Here is a 23775-nt window from a genome sequence, read left to right as displayed (position 1 = left end):
CTGTCTAAATCCTTCTGATGCCTCTCTACTTCCTCAAAACTGCCTGTCCTGCTACCCTTCTTCATATTGTCTGCAAACTTGGCCACAAAGCCATCAATTCTATCATCCAAATCATTCACATATAATGTAAAAAGAAGTGGTCCCACCACAGACCCCCGTGGGACACTACTAGTCACCGGCAGCCAACCAGAAAAGGCTTCCTTTATTCCCACTCTTTGCCTCCTGCTTATCAGCCACTGTTTTATCCATACTAGTATCTTTCCTGTAATACCATGTGCTTAACTTAGGTGTCTGTGTTGGGACTACTTTTTACGTTAAGTAGCCTCATGTACAGTACCTTGTCAAAAGCCTTCTGAAAATCCAAGTACACGACATCACTCAATTTTCCTTTGTCTATCCTGCTTGTTACTTCAAAGAATTCCAACAGATGTCAGGCAAGATTCTCTCTTGAGGACTACGGCCTATTTCATCTGGTGCCCCCAAGTGCCCTGAAATCACATCCCTAATGATCAGCTCCAGCATCTTCCCAACCAGTGAGGTCAGTCTAGATGAGCTATAGTTTTCTTTTCTTCTGCCTTTCTCTCTTCTTGAAGAGTAGAGTGCCATTTGCGGTTTTCCATTCCTACGGAACCACGCCAGAATCAATCGATTCTCAAAAGATCATAACTAATGCCTCCACAATCTCTACAGCCACCTCTTTCAGAACCCTGGGGTGTAACCTATTGAGTCCAGGTGACTTATCTACCTTCGGACCTTTCAGCTTCCCAAGAACCTTCTCCCTAGTGATGGCAACCTCACCCACTTCTGCCCCCTGACACTCTGAAACATCTGGCATACTGTTAGTGTCTTCCACAGTGAAGAATGAAGCAAAACACTTATTGAGTTATACTGTCATTTCCTTGTCCAGCATCATTTTCTGGCGGTCCAATATCTACTCTCACCTCTCATTTACACTTTATGTATCTGAAGCAACTTTTGACATCCTCTTTAATGATATCCCATTAAAGGACAGGACCTCCAGGGCTGTGATCTCAGGATTGCTACCTGTGCCACATGTTAGTGAGGCCAGAAATAGGAAGATTATACAGTTTAACACATGGCTAAGGAATTGGTGTAGGAGGTCGGGTATAAGTTTTTGGATCAATATTCCAGGGTGCTGTTGATTTAGAAGTGACAGAGTGGAAAGGGATTAGAGGAGGAGGGGTGGTTTTACTAGTCGGGGAAAATGTCACGGCAGTGCTCCATCAAGACAGACTGGAGAACTCGTCTATTGAGGCATTATGGGTGGAATTGAGAAAGTAAAAAAGGTATGACCGCATTACTAGGCCTAAATTACAGACCACCTAACATTCCAAGGGATTTAGAGGAACAAATTTGTAGCGAGATCGCAGACTGTTGCAAGAAACACAAGATTGTTACAGTAGGTGATTTTAACTTTCCACATATTGACTGAGACTCCCATACTGACAAAGGACTAGATCAGATAAAGTTTGTCAAATGTGTTCAGCAAAGTTTCCTTAATTAGAGCATAGAAGCCCCTATGACAGAGAGTGCACCACTAGATCTGCTAAAAGTCTCTGGCTGTCCACTCGATCTATGATTCTTATCATCTCGTATAGCTCTATCAATTCACCTCTCATCATCCTTCGCTCTAAAGAGAAAAGGCTTAGTTTGCTCATCCTTTCCTCATAAGGTATGTTCTCTAATTCAGGCAGCATCCTGGTAAATTTCCTCTGCATTCCCCTAAAGCTTCCACATCCTTCCTACAATGAGGCAACCAGAACCCAACACAGTATTCCCAGTATGATCTAGCCTGGGTTCTATAGAGCTACAACATTACCTCACAGCTGATCATTCTGACCTGATTCTGATCAAGTTCAATTATCATTCAACCATACATGGAAACAGCCGAACGAGACAGTGTTCCTCTCGGGCCAAGTTGCAAAGCATATACGTGCATTCAAAATAACAAGAAAGAAAAAAAAAAGCAGAGTTACGTATGGAGGCACATTTTTAGTCCAAGACCCGAAGTGACAAGTCCTGCAAATTGATGGTTCCTGGCAATCCAGCCTGTCGTTCCACCAATCGAACACTGGAGAAACAACCCCAACTGAGCACAGACGCCACGCTACACCACCTCCAGTGTCTCCTCACCTGAACTGCAGCAAAAGGCAAACCCGGGACTTGAGGCCTAGTCCTTGCCACAACCAGGTCTACACTGCTGCCTTGCCGCCTGACTCACCATCAAACAAGGGAAACAGGCCTGCGGCAGTCAATATCTGGCAGGGTCTCGCGATCGCCGGAGAAACGTCCAAAACGGTCACTCATGGCTTCACTGTACGCCACCTTCTCACACCAACTCTGGTGCCTTTGAGTCGCAGGCAACAGCACAGTCTGCATCCAGGTCAGATCCTCTGAACCCAATCCACCTCCTCCGGCCTGCCAGCCAGACTCTCCCCCTGCAGAGCACCAGCTGGACTCTCCTCCTGTGGCCTGCCTTCCCTCCTCTGAACTGCCGGCCGGTTCCTACGACATTTCTGGCCAGTTACTCTGACCAACGAGCAGCTCACTGATGAGGTAGACCTGCTGTACCCGTAGTTATTAGAGTCCAGTATAGTCTTCTGATCATAAAAAAACAAATTTAACAAAGAAAAGTCTTCACTCAATCCCCAGACAAACAAAGGGCAACAAACCATACACCTTGTTCACCACCCTATCACCTTTAAGGAATCTACGAATCCCAAGATCATTCTTTTCCTCCACACTGTTACGAATCCTACCAATTAACCCTGCATTCAGTCATTCAGTCTTCAAGTTTGACCTTCCAAAGTGAATAATTTCACTCTTTTCCAGATTGAACTCCATCTGCAATTCTATTAGTTTGATTAATTTGCAATGACTTCACCCAACTTAAAGACTGGCCAGGCCCAGCCTCATTCCTTCCCCTCACACCCATTCTGAAGCTGAGAGATTGTAATATGGATCCTGCATGTCTCAACCTGCAGCCTCCCAGTTGATAGAATACCACATCAGAATGCGAATGCACTGCGTAAGGCACCCTTTCCATTTAAACTAATTAAAAAGTCTTCTCTGAACTCAGACACTGTCAATCACCGTGGACCTATGTCCTCGAGAAGCAGATCTTTCCACACTGAGATGAATGAGATGCAAAGAAGCATCAATATTGAAGCCCTTGTGTGGTACAATGTTAGCAGCCAATATAAAGGTAATTTATCAAAAGGTCCTTCAAATTATTAAAAGTGAACATCCTTTATTACAACCCGCCTGAAGTGATACACATCATCGAATTATTCTTTGGAGTTCCGTTACCCAGGCAATAGAAGTAACTAATTTGAAATAGAAGTAAGGCCCCTTAAGTACTTTAACTCTCTCTTACCAGATACTGGAGCCGCTGCCTTTCAGTCTCCGGTGTAAACTCTGAAGACATTGGAATGATTTCCTTATTTCGAATAATAATGGCCCTGAAATAGAATCAGAACATTAAAGGAGAATTTGGTAAGTTCACTCAATGGATATCATATTCAAAATTGTAGTATGCATAATGGCACATTAAAATCAAGTTTCATGAGTGTTGGTTACTTATTCCCCTCCATAGATGCAGCCTGGCTTGCTGCATTTTTTTTTATTTCAGAGATACAGCAGAGTAACAGACCCTTCCCGCCCAACAAGCCTGTGCAGCCCAGTTACACCAATATGACCAAGTAATTAACTAATCCCTGTGTCTTTGGAACGTGGAGGAAACTGGAGAGCCTACATGGTCACAGGGCGAATGTACACACTCCCCACGGACAGTGGTTGCTCTGCATGCCGATCGCTGGCGCTATGATAGTGTTACACTAAACCACTGCGCTACCGGGCTGCCCTTCATATACTACACGGCGTTCCTCAACACGGTTTTATACTCTCAGCCAAATGATCAGATTGCTTCTCAAAGTTTTTCTCTGTTTGAGCTGAAGGAATCCAGACAGCTTGTCTTGAAAAATGATATTGCCACATTTTTTCCTTGAACCAAGTACACCAACGGTTCACCCCTCCTAACACTACCCATCATAGAACACAGAAAACCTGCAGCACAATACAGGCCCTTTGGCCCACAAAGCTGTGCTGAACATGTCCTTACCTTAGAAATTACCTAGACTTACCCATAGCCCTCTATTTTTCTAAGCTCCATGTACCCATCCTGGAGTCTCTTAAAAGTCCCCATCATTTCTGCCTCCACCACCAGCAGCCCATTCCATGCACTCACCACTCTCTGCGTGAAAAACTTACCCCTGACATCTCCTCTGTACCTACTTCCAAGCACCTTAAAACTATGCCCTCTTGTGCTAGCCATTTCAGCCCTGGGAAAAAGCCTCTGACTATCCACACGATCAATGACTCTCATTATCTTGTACACCTCTATCAGGTCACCTCTCATCCTCCGTCACGCCAAGGAGAAAAGGCTGAGGTCACTCGACCTATTCTCATAAGGCATGCTCCCCAATCCAGGCAATATCCTTGTAAATCTTCTCTGCACCCTTTCTATGGTTTCCACATCCTTCCTGTAGTGAGGTGACCAGAATTGAGCAGAGTACTCCAAGTGGGGTCTGATCAGGGTCCTATACAGCTGCAACATTACCTCTCGGCTCTTAAACTCAATCCCACAGTTGATGAAGGCCAATGCACCATATGCCTTCTTAACCACAGAATCAACCTGCGCAGCAGCTTTGAGTGTCCTATGGACTCAGACCCCAAGATCCCTCTGATCCTTCACTCTGCCAAGAATCTTACCATTAATGCTATATTCTGCCGTCATATTTGACCTACCAAAATAAACCACCTCACATTTATCTGGGTTGAACTCCACCTGCCACTTCTCAGCCCAGTTTTGCATCCTATCAATTGTGACGACAAACCAAGTTATCAGAAGATTGATGCTGATGAGAGAGATAAGGGAGACAATGGAAAAACATTCAAAATGCTAATAAGAGAGAAGAGAGAGTTTAACGAGAAAGAAACACATTTCAGAATATTTACAGATCGGTTGCTTTGAACCTGAACTGTTTGAAGTTTGATGGACAGGCGATACCCCAGCAGGGGGATAAAAAGAACAGGTTCGCTAAGGCACAACACACCACAAAATCACGAGATAACGAGACCCTGGAAGAGCGGTGTGCCCCCACAAGTTGGTGGGAGTTGGAGGTCTGGTTCGAGGGAACCAACCATAGACTGACAGGGTGAAAAGGGGCAATCGGCGGGAACCTGGTGTGTATGTCCGCCCTTGCCTGGGTTCACCGCGGAAGAACGGTCGTATTCGGAACAGAGGGGGTCACAGTCGGTGACCACAGAAGACATAAAAGGGTTCGCCCGAAAGCTAACTGCGAAGAACATCAAAGGTCTGTTTGAATCAAAATTTGCATTCTCTCTCTCTCTCCAACGGCACAACAGCGATTACTGCGAACTGTACTAAGCTGAAATGAACTCTGCGTCACTTGAGACTGATCATTTTACCCCTAGACTGCGACAGAGCTTGATTGATTCCTATTGCCCTAATTCTGTGCACGTGTGTTTTATCATTGCTAACCTGTTGCATTTACATCCTTACGATTAGAGTAGTGTTACTTATTTCTTTAATAAAACTTTATTAGTTTCTGTTAAACCAGCCTCCAACTAAGTGGTCCATTTCTGCTGGTTTGGGAACCCAGTTACGGGGTACGTAACACAACGTCCCGCTGTAACCTCTGACAGCCCTCCACACTACCCACAACACCCTCAACCTTTGTGTCATCAGCAAATTTACAAACCCATCCCTCCACTTCCTCATCCACGTCATTTATAAAATATACACGACGAGTAGGGGGTCCCAGAACAGATCCCTGACGCACACCACAGGTCACCGACCTCTTAATCCAAAAGTGTTCTTACTACCCAGCAAGTTTTTGCCCAGGCGTAGAGCATACACTCAGTCGTCACTTTATTAGATACCTCCTGTACCTAATAAAGCAGCCACTGAGTGTACGTTCATGGTCTTCTGCTGCTGTAGCCCATCCACTTCAAGGTTCAATGTGTTGCGCCTTCAGAGACGCTCTCATGCACACCACTGTTGTAACACGTGGTTATTTGAATTACTATCATCTTCCTGTCAGCTTGAACTATTCACCTTTGAACCCTCTCCTCAACAAGGCATTTTCGCCCACAGAACTGCTGCACACTGGGTGTTATTTTTGTTTTTCACACCATTCTCTGTAAACTCTGGAGACTGTTGTGCATGAAAATCCCAAGAGATCAACAGTTTCTGAGATACTCTGGTCAAGATGACGCCAGTGTACAATGGTCAACATTTTCCAGGTAGCTATTCTTTTATGTGGCTAGGCATAGCTCAAAAACCATCTATGAATTTGCTGATGATACAACCATTGTTGGTAGAATCGCAGATGGAGGTGGGAGGGCATACAGGGGTGAGATATGCCAGTTAGTTGTGTGGTGTCGCAGCAATAACCTTGCACTCAATGTCAGTGAGACGAAAGAGCTGATTGTCGACTTCTGAAAGGGTTAGACAAGGGAACATTATTCAGTCTTCAGAGGGATCAGAAGTGGAGAGAGTGAGCAATTTCAAGTTGCTGGGTGTCAAGATCTCTATGAGGATCTAACCTGGTCCCAACATATCGATGTAGTTATAAAGGCGGCAAGACAGCGCCTATATCTCATTAGGAGTTTGAAGAGATTTGGTTTGTTACCCAAAACACTTGAAAACTTATATAGATGTACCATGGAGAGCGTTCTGACAGGCTGCATCACTGTCTGGTATGGGGGTGGGGGAGGTGTACTGTACAGGACCTAAAAGCTACAGAAAGTTGTAAAATTGGTCAACTCCAACTTGGGTGCTGACCTCCATAGTACCCAAGACATCTTTAAGAAGCAGTGCCTCAGAAAGGTGACATCCTCTATTAAGGACCCCCATCACCCAGGGCATGCCCTCTTTTCAATGTTACCATCAGGTAGGAGATACAGAAGCCTGAAGGCACACACTCTGTCATTCAGGAACAGCTTCTTCCCCTCTGTAATCCGGTTCCTAAATGGACATTGAATCCACGAACACAACCTCACTTTTAAAAAAAATATATTTTGGCCTCTATGCGAAGAAACTTTGAAACGGAGCATGAGCTGATGTTCGACTCCATTTTGCCATTTAAAGTGCCCTTTAAACGCCGATTAAAGCACCGAGGCAGATTGAGATACTGAGGAAGCGAGCCAGAGTTTCAACACTGACTGCCTTCGTTACTAGAGGAGGATTGCGTGAGCGGCCTAACGCTGTGTGGCTCGCTGTTGCAGGCGGGTAGGCCTCTCTGCCTTGTGTGGTGTCACTCTCCCGTGATGAACATCGGTGATTTCAGAGGGAGGTATCCTAGTTCTGCGTTTATGATCTGTGGACTTTTCAGACTTAGTGGTTTTTATATTCTATGTGTGTGTTTTTTTTAAAGTCACCCGTTCCTTTTCTGTTTTGTTGTGTGAGGGAAGGGTGTTTGGTGGTTGATGTTCTATTGCATTCTATTAGTTATTTATGTGGGGCAGGGGTTGTTCTTTGGGTAGTTGATGTTCCTCTTCTGTTTTGTGAGGGGGAGGGGGATTTTGGGGGACTGATGATCGGGATGACATTTGTTTTTGTACAGGGTGGGTGGGTTTAATGTTTGTCTCATAACGACTTTCATATTCTTTCCTGTTTTTGTGGCTATGTTGAATCTTTGAACTCAAACCTCCCCATCTGACACCAACAATCAGTCCACGCTCAAAGTCAAATTAGATCACATTTCTTCACCATTCTGATGTTTGCTCTGAACAACTGAACCTCTTGACCATGTCTGCATGCTTGTATGCATTGAGTTCCTGTCACATGAGTGGCTGATTAGATATTTGCATTAATGATCAGGTGTACCTAATAAAGTGGCTACTAAGTGTAGTATGCATGCCAGTCAAGATAATTATTGAGATCTTCATAGCTTTGTTAAGAACTTGTAAGATATTACCAAGTAGTGACTGGAATAGCAGAACCTATATACAGTGCTGTGCAAAAGGCTTGGGCACATGTAAAAAAAAAACCTGTAAAGTGAAGATGCTATCAAAAATAATGACATGAGATGTTTCAAAATATCAAAAAAAATTACTATAAAGAGCAGTAAACAGTAAAAATCTAAATTAAATCACCATTTGGTGACCAAATTTAAAATGGCATCAATTTTCTTATGTAGACTGTTGTAGAGCTCTATAAGAAAACCAGCTGGTAGGTTATTCTAAACATCTTGGAGAACTTGCCACAGTTCTTCTGCTTGGACTTCAACTATCTTGCTCGCTTCTGTCTCTCCAGGTAATAATGGGCAGCATTATTGATTTTGAGATCAGGGCTCCATATCATACAATTGAAAACCATTTTAAAAACCTAGGGTGCCTAAAAGTTTTGCACAGTACTGCATTCACTCCTCACTTTAAGTTCTCCAACATTTTGTGTGTGTTGCTTAAGATTTACAGCAACAGCAGAATCTCTTGTGTTTAAGATTCTCCCGGAGCTAAGTTTGGATGTAGGAGAACAGGCTGGATTTTGTGAAGTGATGGTGCCACATTTTTTCATCCATTAATCATAAATATGGAGAGTTGGTTGGGCTCCCTTTGAGGGTCTTATGTTCACTTCTGGCCAATTTCCCTGTTTTCAGTGCGCACTATTAATTCATCAGCTTCACACTGCAGTAGCGTAGCAATCAGTGCAGTACGATTACAGCTCAGGGTGTTTTCGAATTCAATTCCGGTACCATCTGTGAGAAGTTTGTACATTCACCCCATGAATGGCCTGGGTTTCCTCTGGGTGATCCGGTTTCCTCTCACAGTCCAAAGGCGTACCGGTTAATAGCATAATTGGTCACTGTAAATTGTCCCGTGATTAGGCGAGTGTTAGGTGGGTGTGTTGCTGGGTGGTGTGGCTCGTTAGGCTGGAAGGGCCTGCCCCAGGCTGCTTCTCTAAATAAATAACTAAGTTCTCGCACAGAAACTATTTTCCCCTCGATCTATTTAAACTTAATAGAAGCGGGCATGGATTAACACGTGGAGTGCTAATGCAGTTTCTCTGACCAATACACAATAATTCAGTTGTTTTATAAACTCCTTAGTTTCAGTAAGAAGAAATGTCAGTTTAAATCTCAACACTCCGTTTCAGATAAACACATTATCCACAGTTTCAAACAGTGCCGGTATTTCAGAAAAGCAGCTTTATGAATCTATAGCTAGATAGATTAAGCCTCATTAATATTATACACTCCTACATAAAATTACCCATTTTCAACACTACACAAGTGCATGTATAAAAATATATTGTGCTACAAATTCTCTACAATATTTCAAACTGTCCACAATAACCCTGCAGTAATGAGGTACAGCCTTGCTTGAATGACAACTGGCATTCAAATAAGCCATTGTAATTTTCCTGATAAGAACATTGACGCTCTTTTCAAGTTTCCTGCAATGTATCTACAGATACAATACAACCTTGAATCAGAGGGAGAACACCCAGATCCCTTTGTATCTCAGAGTTCTGCACTCTCTCACCATTTAGATAAAGTGCCTTTTTCATCTTCCCTGCCGAAATGGGCAAATTCACACTTTTTCCACATTATGCTCCATTTTCCAGATCTACTAGATTGTCAAGTACCCTGTCAATCTCTATCTGTACCTTCCGCATGTTCTCTTCACCACCTATTGCATCATTAGCAAAATTAGCAATCGTGGCTTCAGCTCCGTTACTTTATATAAAATGAAGAAAGTTGAGGGTTCAGCACAGACACACCACATGTTGCCAGCTGCCAAAAAAAATCCATTTGGACCTACTCCCAACTCCCTATCAGAATCAGGTTTACTATCACTGACATAGATTGCAAAATTTGCTGCTTTGCAACAGCAGTGCAGAGCATGACAAACATTACTATGTTGAAGATAAGTAAATCATGCAAAAGATGAACAATGATACAGTATTCAGGGAATATTCAGAAATGTGATGGTGGAAGGGAAGAAGCTGCTTTTAAAAAATGGGTCTTCAGGCTCCCTGATAGCAGTGACACACAGAGGGCATGTCCTGGATGGTGAGGGCCTTTAGTGATGGATACCACCTTCTTGAAGATATCCTCCATGGTGGGGAGGTTTGCGCCTGTCTGACATATACCCACTGTCATGCTTTCTTCACAATTCATGTGTTAGACCCACGAGAGATCCTCTGAGATTCTGACGCCTATGGAACTTGAAGCTGCTCACTGTTGATACCTCAATGAGGGCTGATGCGTGTTCCCCCGACTTCTCCTTTCTGAAGTCCGCAATCAGTACTTTGGTCTTGGTGATACTGGGTGCGAGGTTGTTGTGACAACACTCAACCAGCTGATCGATCTCACGTTTGTACACTTTCCCATCACCACCTGAGATTCTGCCAACAGTCGTGGCATTGGTTAATTTATATTAAACCTTTTGTATTTATATTAAGGGTATTATAGCGCTTGAACTGTGTCTAGCCTGCCAATCTTCTCTTTAGCTCCACCGTAAGATTTCACTTTATGAAATTACCTTTGATCCTCCAAGAGGACCATGCCCTGGTTGTGGTTTAGAGGCTTGCATGCCTCAGTGACCTGGAGAGCTATGTTGGCCTGAGCAGGGCTTTATGCTTTGGCTCTTGGTAGGGTCAGCTGGCTGGTGGCGTAGTGGCATCAGCACTGGACTTCGGAGCGAAGGCTCCCGAGTTCAAATCCAGCCGGCTCCCTTGCATGCTTTCCATCCGTGCTGGGTTGGAGTCGGAGTCGGAGTTAAGGGCTTTCTCCTTCTTGGTAGGGTCACCCATGCCAACCAGGTTAAAGGCCCACTGGTTCAGGGGTTCAGCTCAGGGCTAACAAAATTGTTACAGAAACGGCAACGAAGAATCCTTCCACATCTGGGTGTGAAGGTTTTCCTGAGTCTCCATCTGGGACCTAGATGACTGACAGTCCTGAAAACCAAGAGGAAGCTATTGACATAATGAATGCAGCCCTGAACACCATCAGAAATGGAGGACCTTCATTGCTCCAGTGCCAGCAGTGTAATGGGCAGTAAGTCATTACCCTTGAAGTGGTACTTCATCAAGTGCCTTCCAGAAACCTTGAGAGATTTGGTCCCCTTTATCACAGCATGTGTTGCTTCTTCAAAGAACTCCAATAAATTGGTTGAACATGACTTGGGGTTAGGGTCAGGATTATAAGAGGCACAGACAGAGTGGATAGCCAGTACCTTTTCACCAGGGTAGCAAATGGATAATACCAGAGGACATCCATTTAAGGTGAGTGGAGGATAATTTAGGAGAGATGTCAGCGGTAGGTTTTATTTTACACGGAGAGTGGTAAGCATTTGGAACATACTGCTGGGAAGGTGGTAGAGGCAGATACATTATGACATTTAGATAGGCACTGGGATCAAAGAGAAACGGAAGGTTATGGGCTATGTAGGAGGAAAGGGTTGGATTGATCATGAAGTCAGTTAAAAGGCTGGCACAAATGATGGGCTGGAGGGTCCACACTGTTCTGCATTTTAAAGTTATAAGACATAGAAGCAGAAATAGGCCAATTGGCCCACTGAGCTGCTGAACATATTAACGATTTCACTAGCATTTCCTTTAAGAGCCTGGAATGAAATCCACTAGGATCTGAAGGCTCGTTAATCAACAGTGCCGATGGTTGTGATCTTCCCCAAGTTCCTTCCTCCCTTCTAATTTTTGTAACTTGTATCCTCTAAGAAATCATTTGTCTTTCATGAATATCCTTCTATCATATGTTAAGGACAGTGGGCCTTTTCCGATAATTATTACAGTGTCAATTCCATTCCCTTCTCAGCAAATGAAGCCATCCAAGTTTTCAAGCAGGCGAATCTAGTCAATATTCCTGCAAAACCTGACATTGGTGAGCAACATCAAAGCTACTAAAATGGTGGTCAATGTCTTTCTCCAACAATAGAGAGTTTAGCCAACCAAACTAGTCACTAGAAACTACAAATCAGTTCGTATAACAACTTGATAGTTCTCTATCATCAGTATCCTGGGCATCACCTTTGATGGATTGAAAGAACTACTTCGTTGAGAATCTCTGCTCCATCCACCAAAGGCAGATTTTCCCAATGGCCAACCATTTAAATTCCTATCCCCATTCCTGTTCTGACATGTCAATCCATAGCCTCCTCTTCTGTCATGAAGAGGCCACTCTCAGGGTGGAAGAGAAACACCTTACATTCTGTCTGATGGCATGAATATATATTTGTCCTTCTGGTAAAAATAATTTTCCCTCCACCTTCTCTCTTCTTCTATTCCCTACTCTGGCTTCTTACCTTTTCTCACCTGCCTATCATCTCCTCCCAGTGCTCCTCCTCCTTCCCATTCTCATTTGGTCCACTCTCCTCTCCTAACAGATTCCTTCCTCTCCATCCCTTTACTTTCCTCACCCACCTGGCTTCACCTATCACTTTCTAGCTTTCCCTCCTCCCCTCCCCGTATCTTTGTATTCAGGCGTCTTCCTCTTCCTGTCCTGTCCGGATGAAGGGTCTTGGCCCAAAGTGTTGTCTGTTTATTCATTTCCATAGATGCTGCCTGACCTTCTGAGTTCCTCCAGCATTTTCTGTGCGTTCCTTTGGATTTCCAGCATCTGCAGAATCTCGTGTTTACCATTGATTGAAAAGTCAACTGCATCAGCTATATAAATACTAGCTAACCACAAAGGAGTAGATACACCCCGGAGCCTTTACACCATCTAGAAAGCATATGCCAGGAGTATCGTAAAATAAAGATAAGCTTTATTTGTCACAATGAAAGGTGCTGTTTGTGTCAATGACCAACACAATCCAAGGGTGCGCTGTGGCAGCTCGCAAGTGTTGCTGTGCTTCTGGCACCAACATAGCATGCTCACAATTTACTAACCCTAATTTGCACGTCTTTGAAAAGCGGCGGAAACCCATGTGGTCATGGGGAGAACGAAAGATAGCGGCAGGAAATGAACTCCGATCACTCACATTGTTAAGTGTTACGCTATGTTGCGGTTCCATTACTCTCCATTGGATGAGAGCAGCTCCAGCGTTACTCAAAAGGCTCCGTATTACCAGAATAAGGCAACCTGTTTGATTGGCGCATGCCCCCGCACCCAAAACGGCCACTCCCTCCACCGTGACTGCAAAGCATCCTGTAGATACTCAGTAAAGCTCTTCCAATAGTCTGCAAACTCTACCATTGAGGAGGAAAAGTGGGAGATGGCACATCAGAACATTCTCACTTGCAGTCCATCACTTCAAGTCACATACTGTCCCAATTTAAAAATATATTAGAACATAGAACAGTACAGGCCATACAACCCATGATGTGCCAACCTCCTAACCTACTCTAAGATCAACCTAATCATTCCCTCCAGCATAGCCTTCTATTTTTCTTTCATGAAACGTGTCTACCTAGTAATTCTTAAGTGTCCTTAATGTATCTTTCTGGTAAGATGGTGGCAAGTACATGCACAGTGGCCTCTCCGGGGCCAACTAAAGATGCCTTCTTTTCCTTGTTAAATGTTTTTCTGTACACAGTAAGACTATTCTTGACTCCAATAACTATGTGTACAGCAGGTCCACCATATCAGTAAGCTGCTCATTGTTTGGAGTAGCCGGCCAAGGTGTTGTAAGAGCTGGCTGGTGGGTCAGAGAAGTTGAGAAGGGCTGTCGGGCCGGGGGATTCCGAGACAAGCTGTTAGGCCTGGGGATTCTAGATGGGCCATCGAGCTGCAGGAGAAGCCGGATTGTGTTTGGAAGAGTCGACCTTGGTGCAGACCATGCTGCTGCGTGTTACGTGGAGGCATGAGTGTCGGTACCTTCGAGCTGATGCGGAGGTGGTGTGCAGTGAAACTGTGAGTGATTATCTTGGACATTTCTTTTACGATTGCAAGACCTTATTGGCTATTGATTGCTGCAGACCTGCTTCCCTCGTTTGTGCTGACACAGGTGGCGAGGCAGCAGTGTCACCTCGTTCGTAGCAACGAAAGACCAGGCCTCAATCCTCAAGCTTGCATTGTAACTTGGCGTCTGGGCTCGGACGAGGGTGGCCTCTCCTGTCAGTGCTGCTCTCCAGTGCTGGATTGGTGGATTTACAAGCTGGACTGCCAGGAACCATCAATTTGTGGGGCGTCACTCAGGGCCTTGGACTAAAAATGTGTTTTCTTATGAGTATGTTCTTTTATTTTATTCCTCATCACTTTGAATGCATGTGCATAATTTTGCACCTTAGCCCCAGAGGAACAGCGTCTCATTTGGCTGTATCCATGCATGGGTCGAATGATAATCAAACTTGATTGGATTTGTGTGTGCTGCTCAGATTCCCAACATTTGCAGATTTTCTGTTGTTTTTGATTTGATTTGCCTCTGGCAGCGTGTTCCATGTACCCACTATTCTCTGCGTAAAAATCTTACCTCTGATATTCCCACCCCCCGACTATGCTTACCGCCAATCACTTTAAAACCCTTTGTATTAGCCAATTGGAAAAGTCTCCAGCTGTCCACTCTATCTATGTCTTTTATCACAAAATACACTGAAGGATGCTGGGGTCAAAGCAATGCTCACAACACGCTGGAGGAACTCAGTAGGTCAGGCAGCATCCGTGGAAATGATCAGTCAACGTTGACTGATCATTTCCATGGATGCTGCCCGACCTGCTGAGTTCCTCCAGTGTGTTGTGAGTGTTGCTATATCTTTTATCATCATATACACCTCTATCAAGTTGCCTCTCATCCTCCTTCACTCCACAGCAAAGAGCCTTAGCTTGCTCAGCTCATCTTCATAAGGCTCGCCCTCAATCTCCTGCGAAACCTTCTCTGTATCCTCTCTAAAGCTTCCATGTCCTTCTTATAATAAGGCAACCAGAGCTGTACACAGTATTCTAGGTGTGGTCGAACTGGAGTTTTATAGAGCTGCAACAATCCTTCGTGGCTCTTCTGTACTCGTATTGCTGCCCAAGTTTATTTAACGATACAGCGCCACAGTAGGTCCTTTCGGCCCCTCAAGCCATACTGTCCCAGCAAAGCCCACCATCTCCAACTTAACCCTAACCTAATCACGGGACAATTTACAATGACTGTGGGCTGTGGGGGGAAACCAGAGCACCCAGGAAAACTAACACATTCTATGGACAGTGTGTACAGAGACTCCTCACAGAGGATGCCGGAGTTGAACTCCAAACTCCGATGCCCCAAGCCGTAATTGCCATTTTTGGAACTGAAGGGAGAAAGAGTGAAAACTGAGATACTTGAAGTATGGCTTGCCTCCCCTACCGCCCTGCCCATTCATACAGATCTCCTCAGCACCTCGTTGCTCAATGCTTTCCAAATCACAGCGACCTGCTGAAAATTTTGTCTGCACGGGATGCAAGAAGCTACAGAGAGCAGTGGACAGATCACAGGCATATCCTGCTCCACCATCTACAGGAGGCATTGCCTCAGGAAGACAATGTCTATCAAAGATCTCCACCATCCAGACCATGCCAACTTCTTGCAGTTTCACCATCGGGTAGGAAGTACAGAAACCTGAAGTCCTAGCCCACCATGTTCAAGAACAGCTACTTCTATTCAACAGTCACTCTAATTTTTTTTATATATAGCTGTGCAGACCAATCAAGGCTTTGAGCAGGAAATTTTTTACACGACCTGAAAATTGTAAGGTACTTTAAATGTCGTTTTTATGTAATTTTGTTTTACATCAAATAACCACAAACCACAACTCAAAACACAAGTAAATGATGTCAGGCAGTCAAAACAACTGACGAGCACAATGGCAAAAATAAAATGTTTGGACTAGACAGCGTTGGCATTCAATGGGCCAGCAGTTTATTAACAATGAGCTACCGACATCCATTCTGTGTTTATTGTTACAATTTGTAACAGTGTTGGAACTTAAAATACTGACAATGTAAATATATTGAAGTTCTAAAATGCTTTAAAGTAAAGGTTTTGGTACGTTTGTTATTTAGAAAATTTATGGATTCTATTCATTAACACAATTAATAACAGGAAATTTTGCAATTATATTAACAGATTTCTAATTTATATTAGCATAATTTCAAAATTATATTAACATTATATAAAAGAACATTCCAGCTGTGCAGTAACAAAGACTATGTGCGCGGTAGCATTTCAGTTACTGCAGGGCCGCGCACCCATGCAGCTTAGAGAGAACAGTGCTTCTATTCAACCAATTACGTTACTGAACCAACTGGCAAAATCCTAATCACTACAGTTTAGCAACAGTATATTGCATACATACTTTGATAATAAAATGTACTTTGAAACCACGGATTATTTAGCAAAATTGGACACTTTTATTCTGAATGTGGTTTTTCTTGTAAAATTCATATAATTCATGTTTAATTTATAGTTTTCTTGTGAATGCTGCTTATATGATGCTATGTGCCTGTGAAGCTGCTGAACTGTGCGTGCATATATTGTGCAGATGACAATAAAGTCGACTTTATTGGATCACTTTTCTCAATGGCATTGTGAGGTTCCTTCACCAGGCCTGTCGCAAGAAGATGGCTCACCACCATGTTGGCAGAGCCAGTTAGCAACGCCCTTTCCAATGACATCCATACCCTAAAAGAATGTTGTACATTTCCTAGAATTAGGCTTTGAACTTTCGGGCTTACAGGTGTGAATAAATTGTTCTCATTCATTTATAATTCAATACTAAAACTGACCAAGTATTGTCATTGCCGATGAAATGGACTCTGACAACTCACACTCAATCACACTTTTACTTGTGCACAAGGAGAACAGCCCCAGCCCCCGTCACCCACACTGTTCTGAAGTTTGAACAAAGAAATGCCTTTCTTATACAGAAATTGACCAGTTGTATACAACTATCAATCCAATAGAAACATTGTGTACTCCTGAATCCCATCGTTTGCGTATTTAAGTAACAACCATAATACATATTTCAGGTATTAATAACCAATTAAATCTACGTGTTAAAGACCAATAATACTTGAGAATGAGTAAAATAACTGTCCAATAGTAAGTGCTGTCCTCGAGTCCTTTTAATGTATCTTTACAATGTGATGGTCTGCTCAGTGACCTTGGTTCCCAGGCTTGAACAGAAAGTTTGTACAAGAGTTAGACTTTCAAGGGCTGTGTTCAGCCTAGGTGACTGCACCATGTCTGCGCACTGTCTCTGTCAACTTATCTTGACTGTGAACCTGAATATTCACAAATTAGTGGAAACATTCATGTGCTTGCTGACAAAGCACCTCAGAGAACATGGGGTAGACCAAGGGTGACAAGGCTGAATTAATTTTTCGAAGCGGTCAGCAAAGTCACCAGTAGTGGAATGTTTTTGGATGCAATTATTATGAATCCCATAAAACACTCCATAAAGTCACTCATAGGAGACTGCTGGCTAAAGTTTAAGCTTGGGAATGAAAGGAAAATTTAAAGACCTGATCCAAAAATTCACTGAGCAGCAGAGGTTACAGAGTGAAGACACGCACTCAAATTAGCAGGTTATGTCAAGAGATGTTTCACAGGATCTGTATTGGGGCCTCAACTATTCACTGAATTAACAGTTCAAATGTTGAGAATAGAAAGTCATTCTCTCTTCTCTTCCCCTCCCATCAGACAGAAGTTACAGAAGCCTGAATTATGATCTTGTACCTTGTTGTCCACCTGCACTTTCTCTGTGACACTTTATTCTGCATTCTGTTATTGCTTTCCCTTGAACAACCTCAAGACACTGATGTGATGAAATGACCTGTTTGGATGGCAGACAAAGCTTTTTACTGTATCTCAGTACGTGTGACAGTAATATTTACTAATCTAAAGTCACATATCTCAATCTGTACACCACACAAACACAGGCGTCATTGTAAGCTGTCATGGGAAGCACTTTATTACAAAGAAATATTAATTAAGTAATTGGGTAAAACTTATTGTAAATCAGGTAAGTAAGTTCCATTCACTTTGGACACAGCTTATTATTAGTAGATGACTTTGTGTACCAATGAGAGTACAAAGAATTTCTTCTGTCAAGAATCAACTTTCTTCAAGGCAATAAGACCATAAGATTTAGGAGCAGAAGTAGGCCATTTGGCCCATTGAGTCTGCTCCGCTATTCAATCATGGGTTGATCCACTTCATCCAGTTATCCCCACTCCCCTGCTTTCACCCCATACCCTTTGATGCCCTGGCTAATCAAGAACCTATCTATTTCTTCCTTAAATACACCCAATGATTTGGCCTCCACAGCCACCTGTGGTAACAAATTCCACAGATTTACTACCCTCTGACTAAAGTAATTTCTCTGCATCTCAGTTCTAAAAGGACGTCCTTCAATACTGAAGTCATGCCCTCTTGTCCTAGAATCCCCTATCATGGGAAATAACTTTGCCATATCTAATCTGTTCAGGCCTTTTAACATTTGGAATGTTTCTATGAGATCCCCCCGCATTCTCCTGAACTCCAGGGAAGATCTGCCAGACATTTCTCACACGGTAACCCTCTTATTTCTGGAATCATTCTCGTGAATCTTCTCTGAACCCTCTCCAATGTCAGTATATCCTTTCTAAAATAAGGAGCCCAAAACTGCACACAATACTCCAAGTGTGGTCTCAAGAGTCCTTATACAGCCTCAACATCACATCCCGTTCTCTTACATTCTATACCCCTAGAAATGGATGCCAATGTTGCATTCGCCTTCTTCACAACCGACTCAACCTGGAGGTTAACCTTTAGGATATCTTGCACAAGGACTCCCAAGTCCCTTTGCATCTCTGCATTTTGAATTTCCTCCCCATCTAAATAATAGTCTGCCCATTTATTTCTTCCACCAAAGTGCAAGACCATACACTTTCCAACATTGTATTTCATTTGCCACTTCTTTGCCCATTCCCCTACACTATCTAAGTGTCTCTGCAGACCCTCTGTTTCCTCAACACTACCCACTCTTCACCTTAGTATCATTGGCAAATTTAACCACAAATCCCTTAATACTGTAGTCCAAATCATTGACATACATCGTCAAAAGCAGCGGTCTCAACACCGACCCCTGTGGAACTCTACTGGTAACCGGCAGCCAGCCAGAATAGGATCCCTTTATTCCCACTCTCCGTTTTCTGCTGACAAGTCAATGCTCCATCCATGCTAGTAACTCCCCTGTAATTCCATGGGCTCTTATCTTGCTAAGCAGCCTCATGTGCGGTACCTTGTCAAAGGCCTTCTGAAAATCCAAGTACACCACATCTACTACATCTCCTTTGTCTACCCTCCTTGAAATTTCCTCAAAGAATTGCAGTAGGGTTGTCAAGGTTGGGGAAAAAGGTAGGAGAATGGAATGAAGCCCAAGAACAGTAGCGGATTAAAATGGTGGAGTGGATTCAAATGTACCTACCAAGAGTTAACAGTTAGTATCATTCACAGAACTCTTTTACCAGTTTTTTTTCCACCCAGACCTCGAAACTGGACTGTAAATAATGCTATTAAGCATGACTACACCATTAGTCTTGAGTTGCAGTTTAAAGAGATTCCCCATTAAAGCTGCATTCCAATGGTTCACACAGCAAGACATCCCCTGACAGTCACAGAACTGCCTTTTCATAACCTCTTGCTTCTGGGATGCAAGGTACACAGAGCTCTGCAAATATAAAATCATTCCTTAAACCAATAATTTATGTACTTGTGCCGTTAAGTTGACATTAAAGCAAGAGGGAAGAGGTAGTACAATATAATTCACACCAAGTTACTCACAGATGCAAAGATGTCATTATCGGGCACAGGAAAGGCTTTGACAAACCCCTCCTGTTTACAGAGTCACAATTCATTGCCACTATAAATAATTAAGCCAAGAGCTGACATTTAAAGTAATGAAATTTATCTAGGCAACAAATTCACTAGATTTATTGAACTTCTGCACACATTGGGGGTCATGCTTACTCTGTGTGCAGTGTAAAATAAGAGATGGGGAGTTGCTGCCCATTTTATACCTCTGCCTTTGACTTTAATAAAAACAGTAAAACAACCTGTCAGCTTATCACTCTCGTCTTTCTTCATTGTGCAAAGTTAATATTAAGCCCAGCATCTACAAGCAGGTCTAAACTGATATGGTAAATAAAAATAGTGATATGTTTTTCAAAACACAATTATAATTCTGAACTATGATACATACAAGGGGAGGATATTGATAGTGTGTCTAAAAGTCAAAAATTAAACGTCAGATATTTGGTGTGAAATAGCAGCAGATAAGGACAGTTGAAGATCTAACTCAGTTCTTTATAACTTCTTTAATGTTGTCTTTTGTTTCTTGTGTAATTACTTCCTGGGGAATCCATGACTATAGAATATAGAAAAACACAAAACAGTAGTCACCCATTCTCCCAAGTTGCCACATTTAGGTGGAAAAGGATTTTACGCCCGTTCACTGAAGTCAACAAATGTGGTGGCATGGGAACATAGTGGCTAGTGTAATGCTTTGTGGCAACAGCAATCAGTAGATCGAGGCTCAATTCCCGCCGCTGTCTGTGAGGAACTTGTACGCCAATCCCGTGACCGCGTGGAATTCATTGGTCCCCTGAGACTACGCTCTCCCTGTGACTGTGTGGGTTTCCCCTGAGTGTTCCAATTTCCTCCCACATTCCACAAAGACTGTCTAGTTAGGGTTAGTAAGTTGTGGGCATGCTATGTTGCCATGGAAACTTGGTGACACTTGTGGGCTGCCCCCAGCACATATTTGGCCTGTATTGTTAATGCAAATAATGCATTTCACTGCATGCTTCAATGGGCATGTGAAAGATAAAAAAGTTAATACAATCTCTAAATATAGAAATATTGGAAAGGGTGTAAACCAATTCCATCAGTTTACAGGACTGGTAGGCTAGGCAAAAACCAGCATCATAACATTTATCCGTTCAAATCCAAATGGGAAAGCTAAACTAAAGGGAATAAGTAGATTAACATTTCAGACCATGTGACTTCATTGAAATTGACAAAGTTCTTACGGGGATCAATAGATTGGATGTTTCACTCATTGGAAAATGTACAACCAGGAGTTACAGTCTTAGAATAAATGAGGGCAGGTCACTTGCGCGGCCACTCCGGTGAATGATACCTGTAATCTGTCAAGTAGGGTGCCGTGCACAATCCTGATTTGATGGAGACAGCCGTGAGAGAACGGAGGAACATCTGGAGAAACTTCTGAAATGCCTTTTTCACTGCCACTGTTACTGTGTGATCCAGAATGTTCGGAGGGGAAGGCCCCGAATCCTCAGTTTTGCTTGTTGCTTGGCGGCCGGGGCGGGGTCAAAGTGCTCGGCAGAGATGGCGCTCAGTGTCGGAAGGGCTGGTCGGAGGCTCGAAGTTTCCGGACGGACTCAGAGTCGGCTATGGTTGGGTGCTTCCAATGCATCGACAGTTGTTGGTGCCTGGAGGTTTATGGCAGAGAGAGTTTCTCCCTTCTGCCTCCTGCTATTGGGGACTATCGGGAGTCGATCGGAACTTTGAGGCTTTTTTTTAAAACCGTTCCCATGGTCTGCTCTTTATCAAATTATGGTATTGCTTTACACTGCTGTAACTATATGCTATAATTATGTGGTCTTGTCAGTGTTAGTCTTTGGTTTGTCCTTTTTTTTGTGATATCACTCTGGAGGAACATTGTATCATTTGTTAATGCATGCATGCATTTCTAAATGACAACAAACGAGGACTCTAAAAAATCTAATCTAAATAATGAGGAAGTTCTTCATTTGAGGCAGTGCATCTCTACCCTACCATTTGCAGAATCTCTTGTGTGGTTGATAGACACTGAGGGAATCCAGGGATTTGGAAACTATGCAGGAAAGTGGAGCTGGAGTAGAAGATCAGCCATGATCTTGATGAACAATGGAAAAGACTCAAAGGTCTACTCTTTAATGAACGATGGTGCAGGCTTCAAGACCTACTCCTGCTGCTCATATTCTTCTAAAACCTTACATATCCTTTCAGATTGCTCCAATGCATTTGTGGTCAGCAAAGTACTTCTGAAGTACAGTCCCTGTTGTAATGTGAGAAACTTAGCAGCTAAATTCATACACCATAATCTGCCATGAACAGTTGCAGACCATACGATCATTTTTACTAATGATGAGTGAGAGATAACATTGACCAGGACATGAGGAATAATTCTCCCATCCTAATTCAATTGAGAGACTTGAGATTTTTTTTAACATCCATTGGTGGGGCTAGAAGTAGATTGGATGTTGATTAGAGAGTAAAGAGAGATGACCCTTATTTGTCACATGTGCATTGAAACATTGAAACATACAGTGATGGGTTGCTTTGAATCAACGATGAACACGGGGACAGCACTCTGGAGCTAAAATGGCAATCCCACAAATTACTGACCCTAACTGTACATCTCTGGAACGTGGGAGAAAACCCGGAGGTCAAGGGGAGAACGTAGAAACTCCTTACCGACAGCAGCAGGAATCGAACACCGATCGCAGGCACCATAAAGCGAATGTGCTAACCTCTGGGCTACCATGCCACCCATGAGGGTTCACTGGAAAGATAGTGCCACCAAAAGTTCTCCGCATTCCCTTATACTACACCGAAACGTTGGAGAGACTGTTCTGCTCAAATCTCAGGAGAACATCATGAATCCATAACTTCTGCTTCAGGGGCGAGGTTACCTTCAGCCAGGTCACAAGTGTGATACAATGTACAGCCTTTAGTGGGTAATATGGTCTTCGCACGAAATTCCCACCTCAGACTTACTCTTAGTGGTCAGAGCAATCTTACCTGCTATCCCCAGCGTTGGCAACATAAAGCTTCCCCATCAGAAACACCACAACCAAGGAAGTGCAGCCACCCGAGATATTGTACACGCTTCGCTCTCGTTCAATTTGGATGTCCTGCAAACACAGCAAGATAGAGACATAAACAGCGTTATTCAGGACCCATAAGAACTCGAGGCATTGTCTAAGAGGACTAAAGTTTATGGAGCTGGGTGCAAACATCCAATGCACGTTCCAAGGCAGGCCCATTTACTGTACTCCATAGCAACCCACACAAAACGCTGGAGGAACTCAGCAGCTCAGGCACATCTATGGAGAGGAATAAACTGTCACGACCCTTCATGAGGACTAGAAAGGAAGGGGGAAGAAGCCAGAATAAGAAGGTGAGGGAGGGGAAGGAATACCAGCTGCAGGTGAAATAATTAGAACAAAATAAAAGTAATTTTTTTTTGGCAAAATGACTAAAGGGGCCATGTAGAGATAGAGGTCACAGATTAAGGGTGAAAGGTGAAAGGTTTAAAGGGAACCTGAGGGGGAATTTCTTCACTCACAGGGTGGTTTGAGTGTGGAATGAGCTGCCGGCAGAAGTGGTGGATTCGGGTTCGATTTCAACATTTAGGAGAAATTTGTATAAGTACACAAGTGCGAGGGGTATGGAGGGCAATGAACCAGGTGAGAGTCAGGGGACAAGGCAAAATAACAGTTCAGCGTGGATTAGATGGGTTGAAGGGTTTGCTTCTGTATGTAGTGCTCTATGACTAAGACTTTATGGCAGGTGAGAGGGAAGATAGTTAAGTGGGGGAGGGTGATGGCATAAGAAGCTGAGAGGTGATAAGTGAAAGAGGTAAATGGCTGAGGAAGGAGAAACCTGATAGGACTGTACGAGAAAGGGAAGGAGGGCGGCACCAGAGGGATGTAATGGACATGTGAGAAGAAGGGGTGCATTCCATTGACTTCA

The 23775-nt window shown here is 43.3% G+C and overlaps 1 protein-coding gene across 1 annotated transcript in view; it reads right to left on the bottom strand.

The window, feature by feature from the left end:
* Positions 1-23775, bottom strand: part of ppm1h (protein phosphatase, Mg2+/Mn2+ dependent, 1H) — a 237750-nt gene that overhangs the window by 89099 nt on the left and 124876 nt on the right. The window contains exons 4-5 of the mRNA XM_072268238.1: positions 22822-22934; positions 3398-3482 (exon numbers count right to left, since the gene is read on the bottom strand). Coding sequence (XP_072124339.1) covers positions 3398-3482; positions 22822-22934 — 198 coding nt within the window. The remainder of the gene's footprint in view (positions 1-3397; positions 3483-22821; positions 22935-23775) is intronic.

The sequence above is a fragment of the Mobula birostris genome, chromosome 9 (genome assembly GCF_030028105.1).
Source record: "Mobula birostris isolate sMobBir1 chromosome 9, sMobBir1.hap1, whole genome shotgun sequence".
Classification (NCBI taxonomy): Eukaryota; Metazoa; Chordata; class Chondrichthyes; order Myliobatiformes; family Myliobatidae; genus Mobula; species Mobula birostris.
This window is presented reverse-complemented; position numbering and strand designations above follow the sequence as displayed.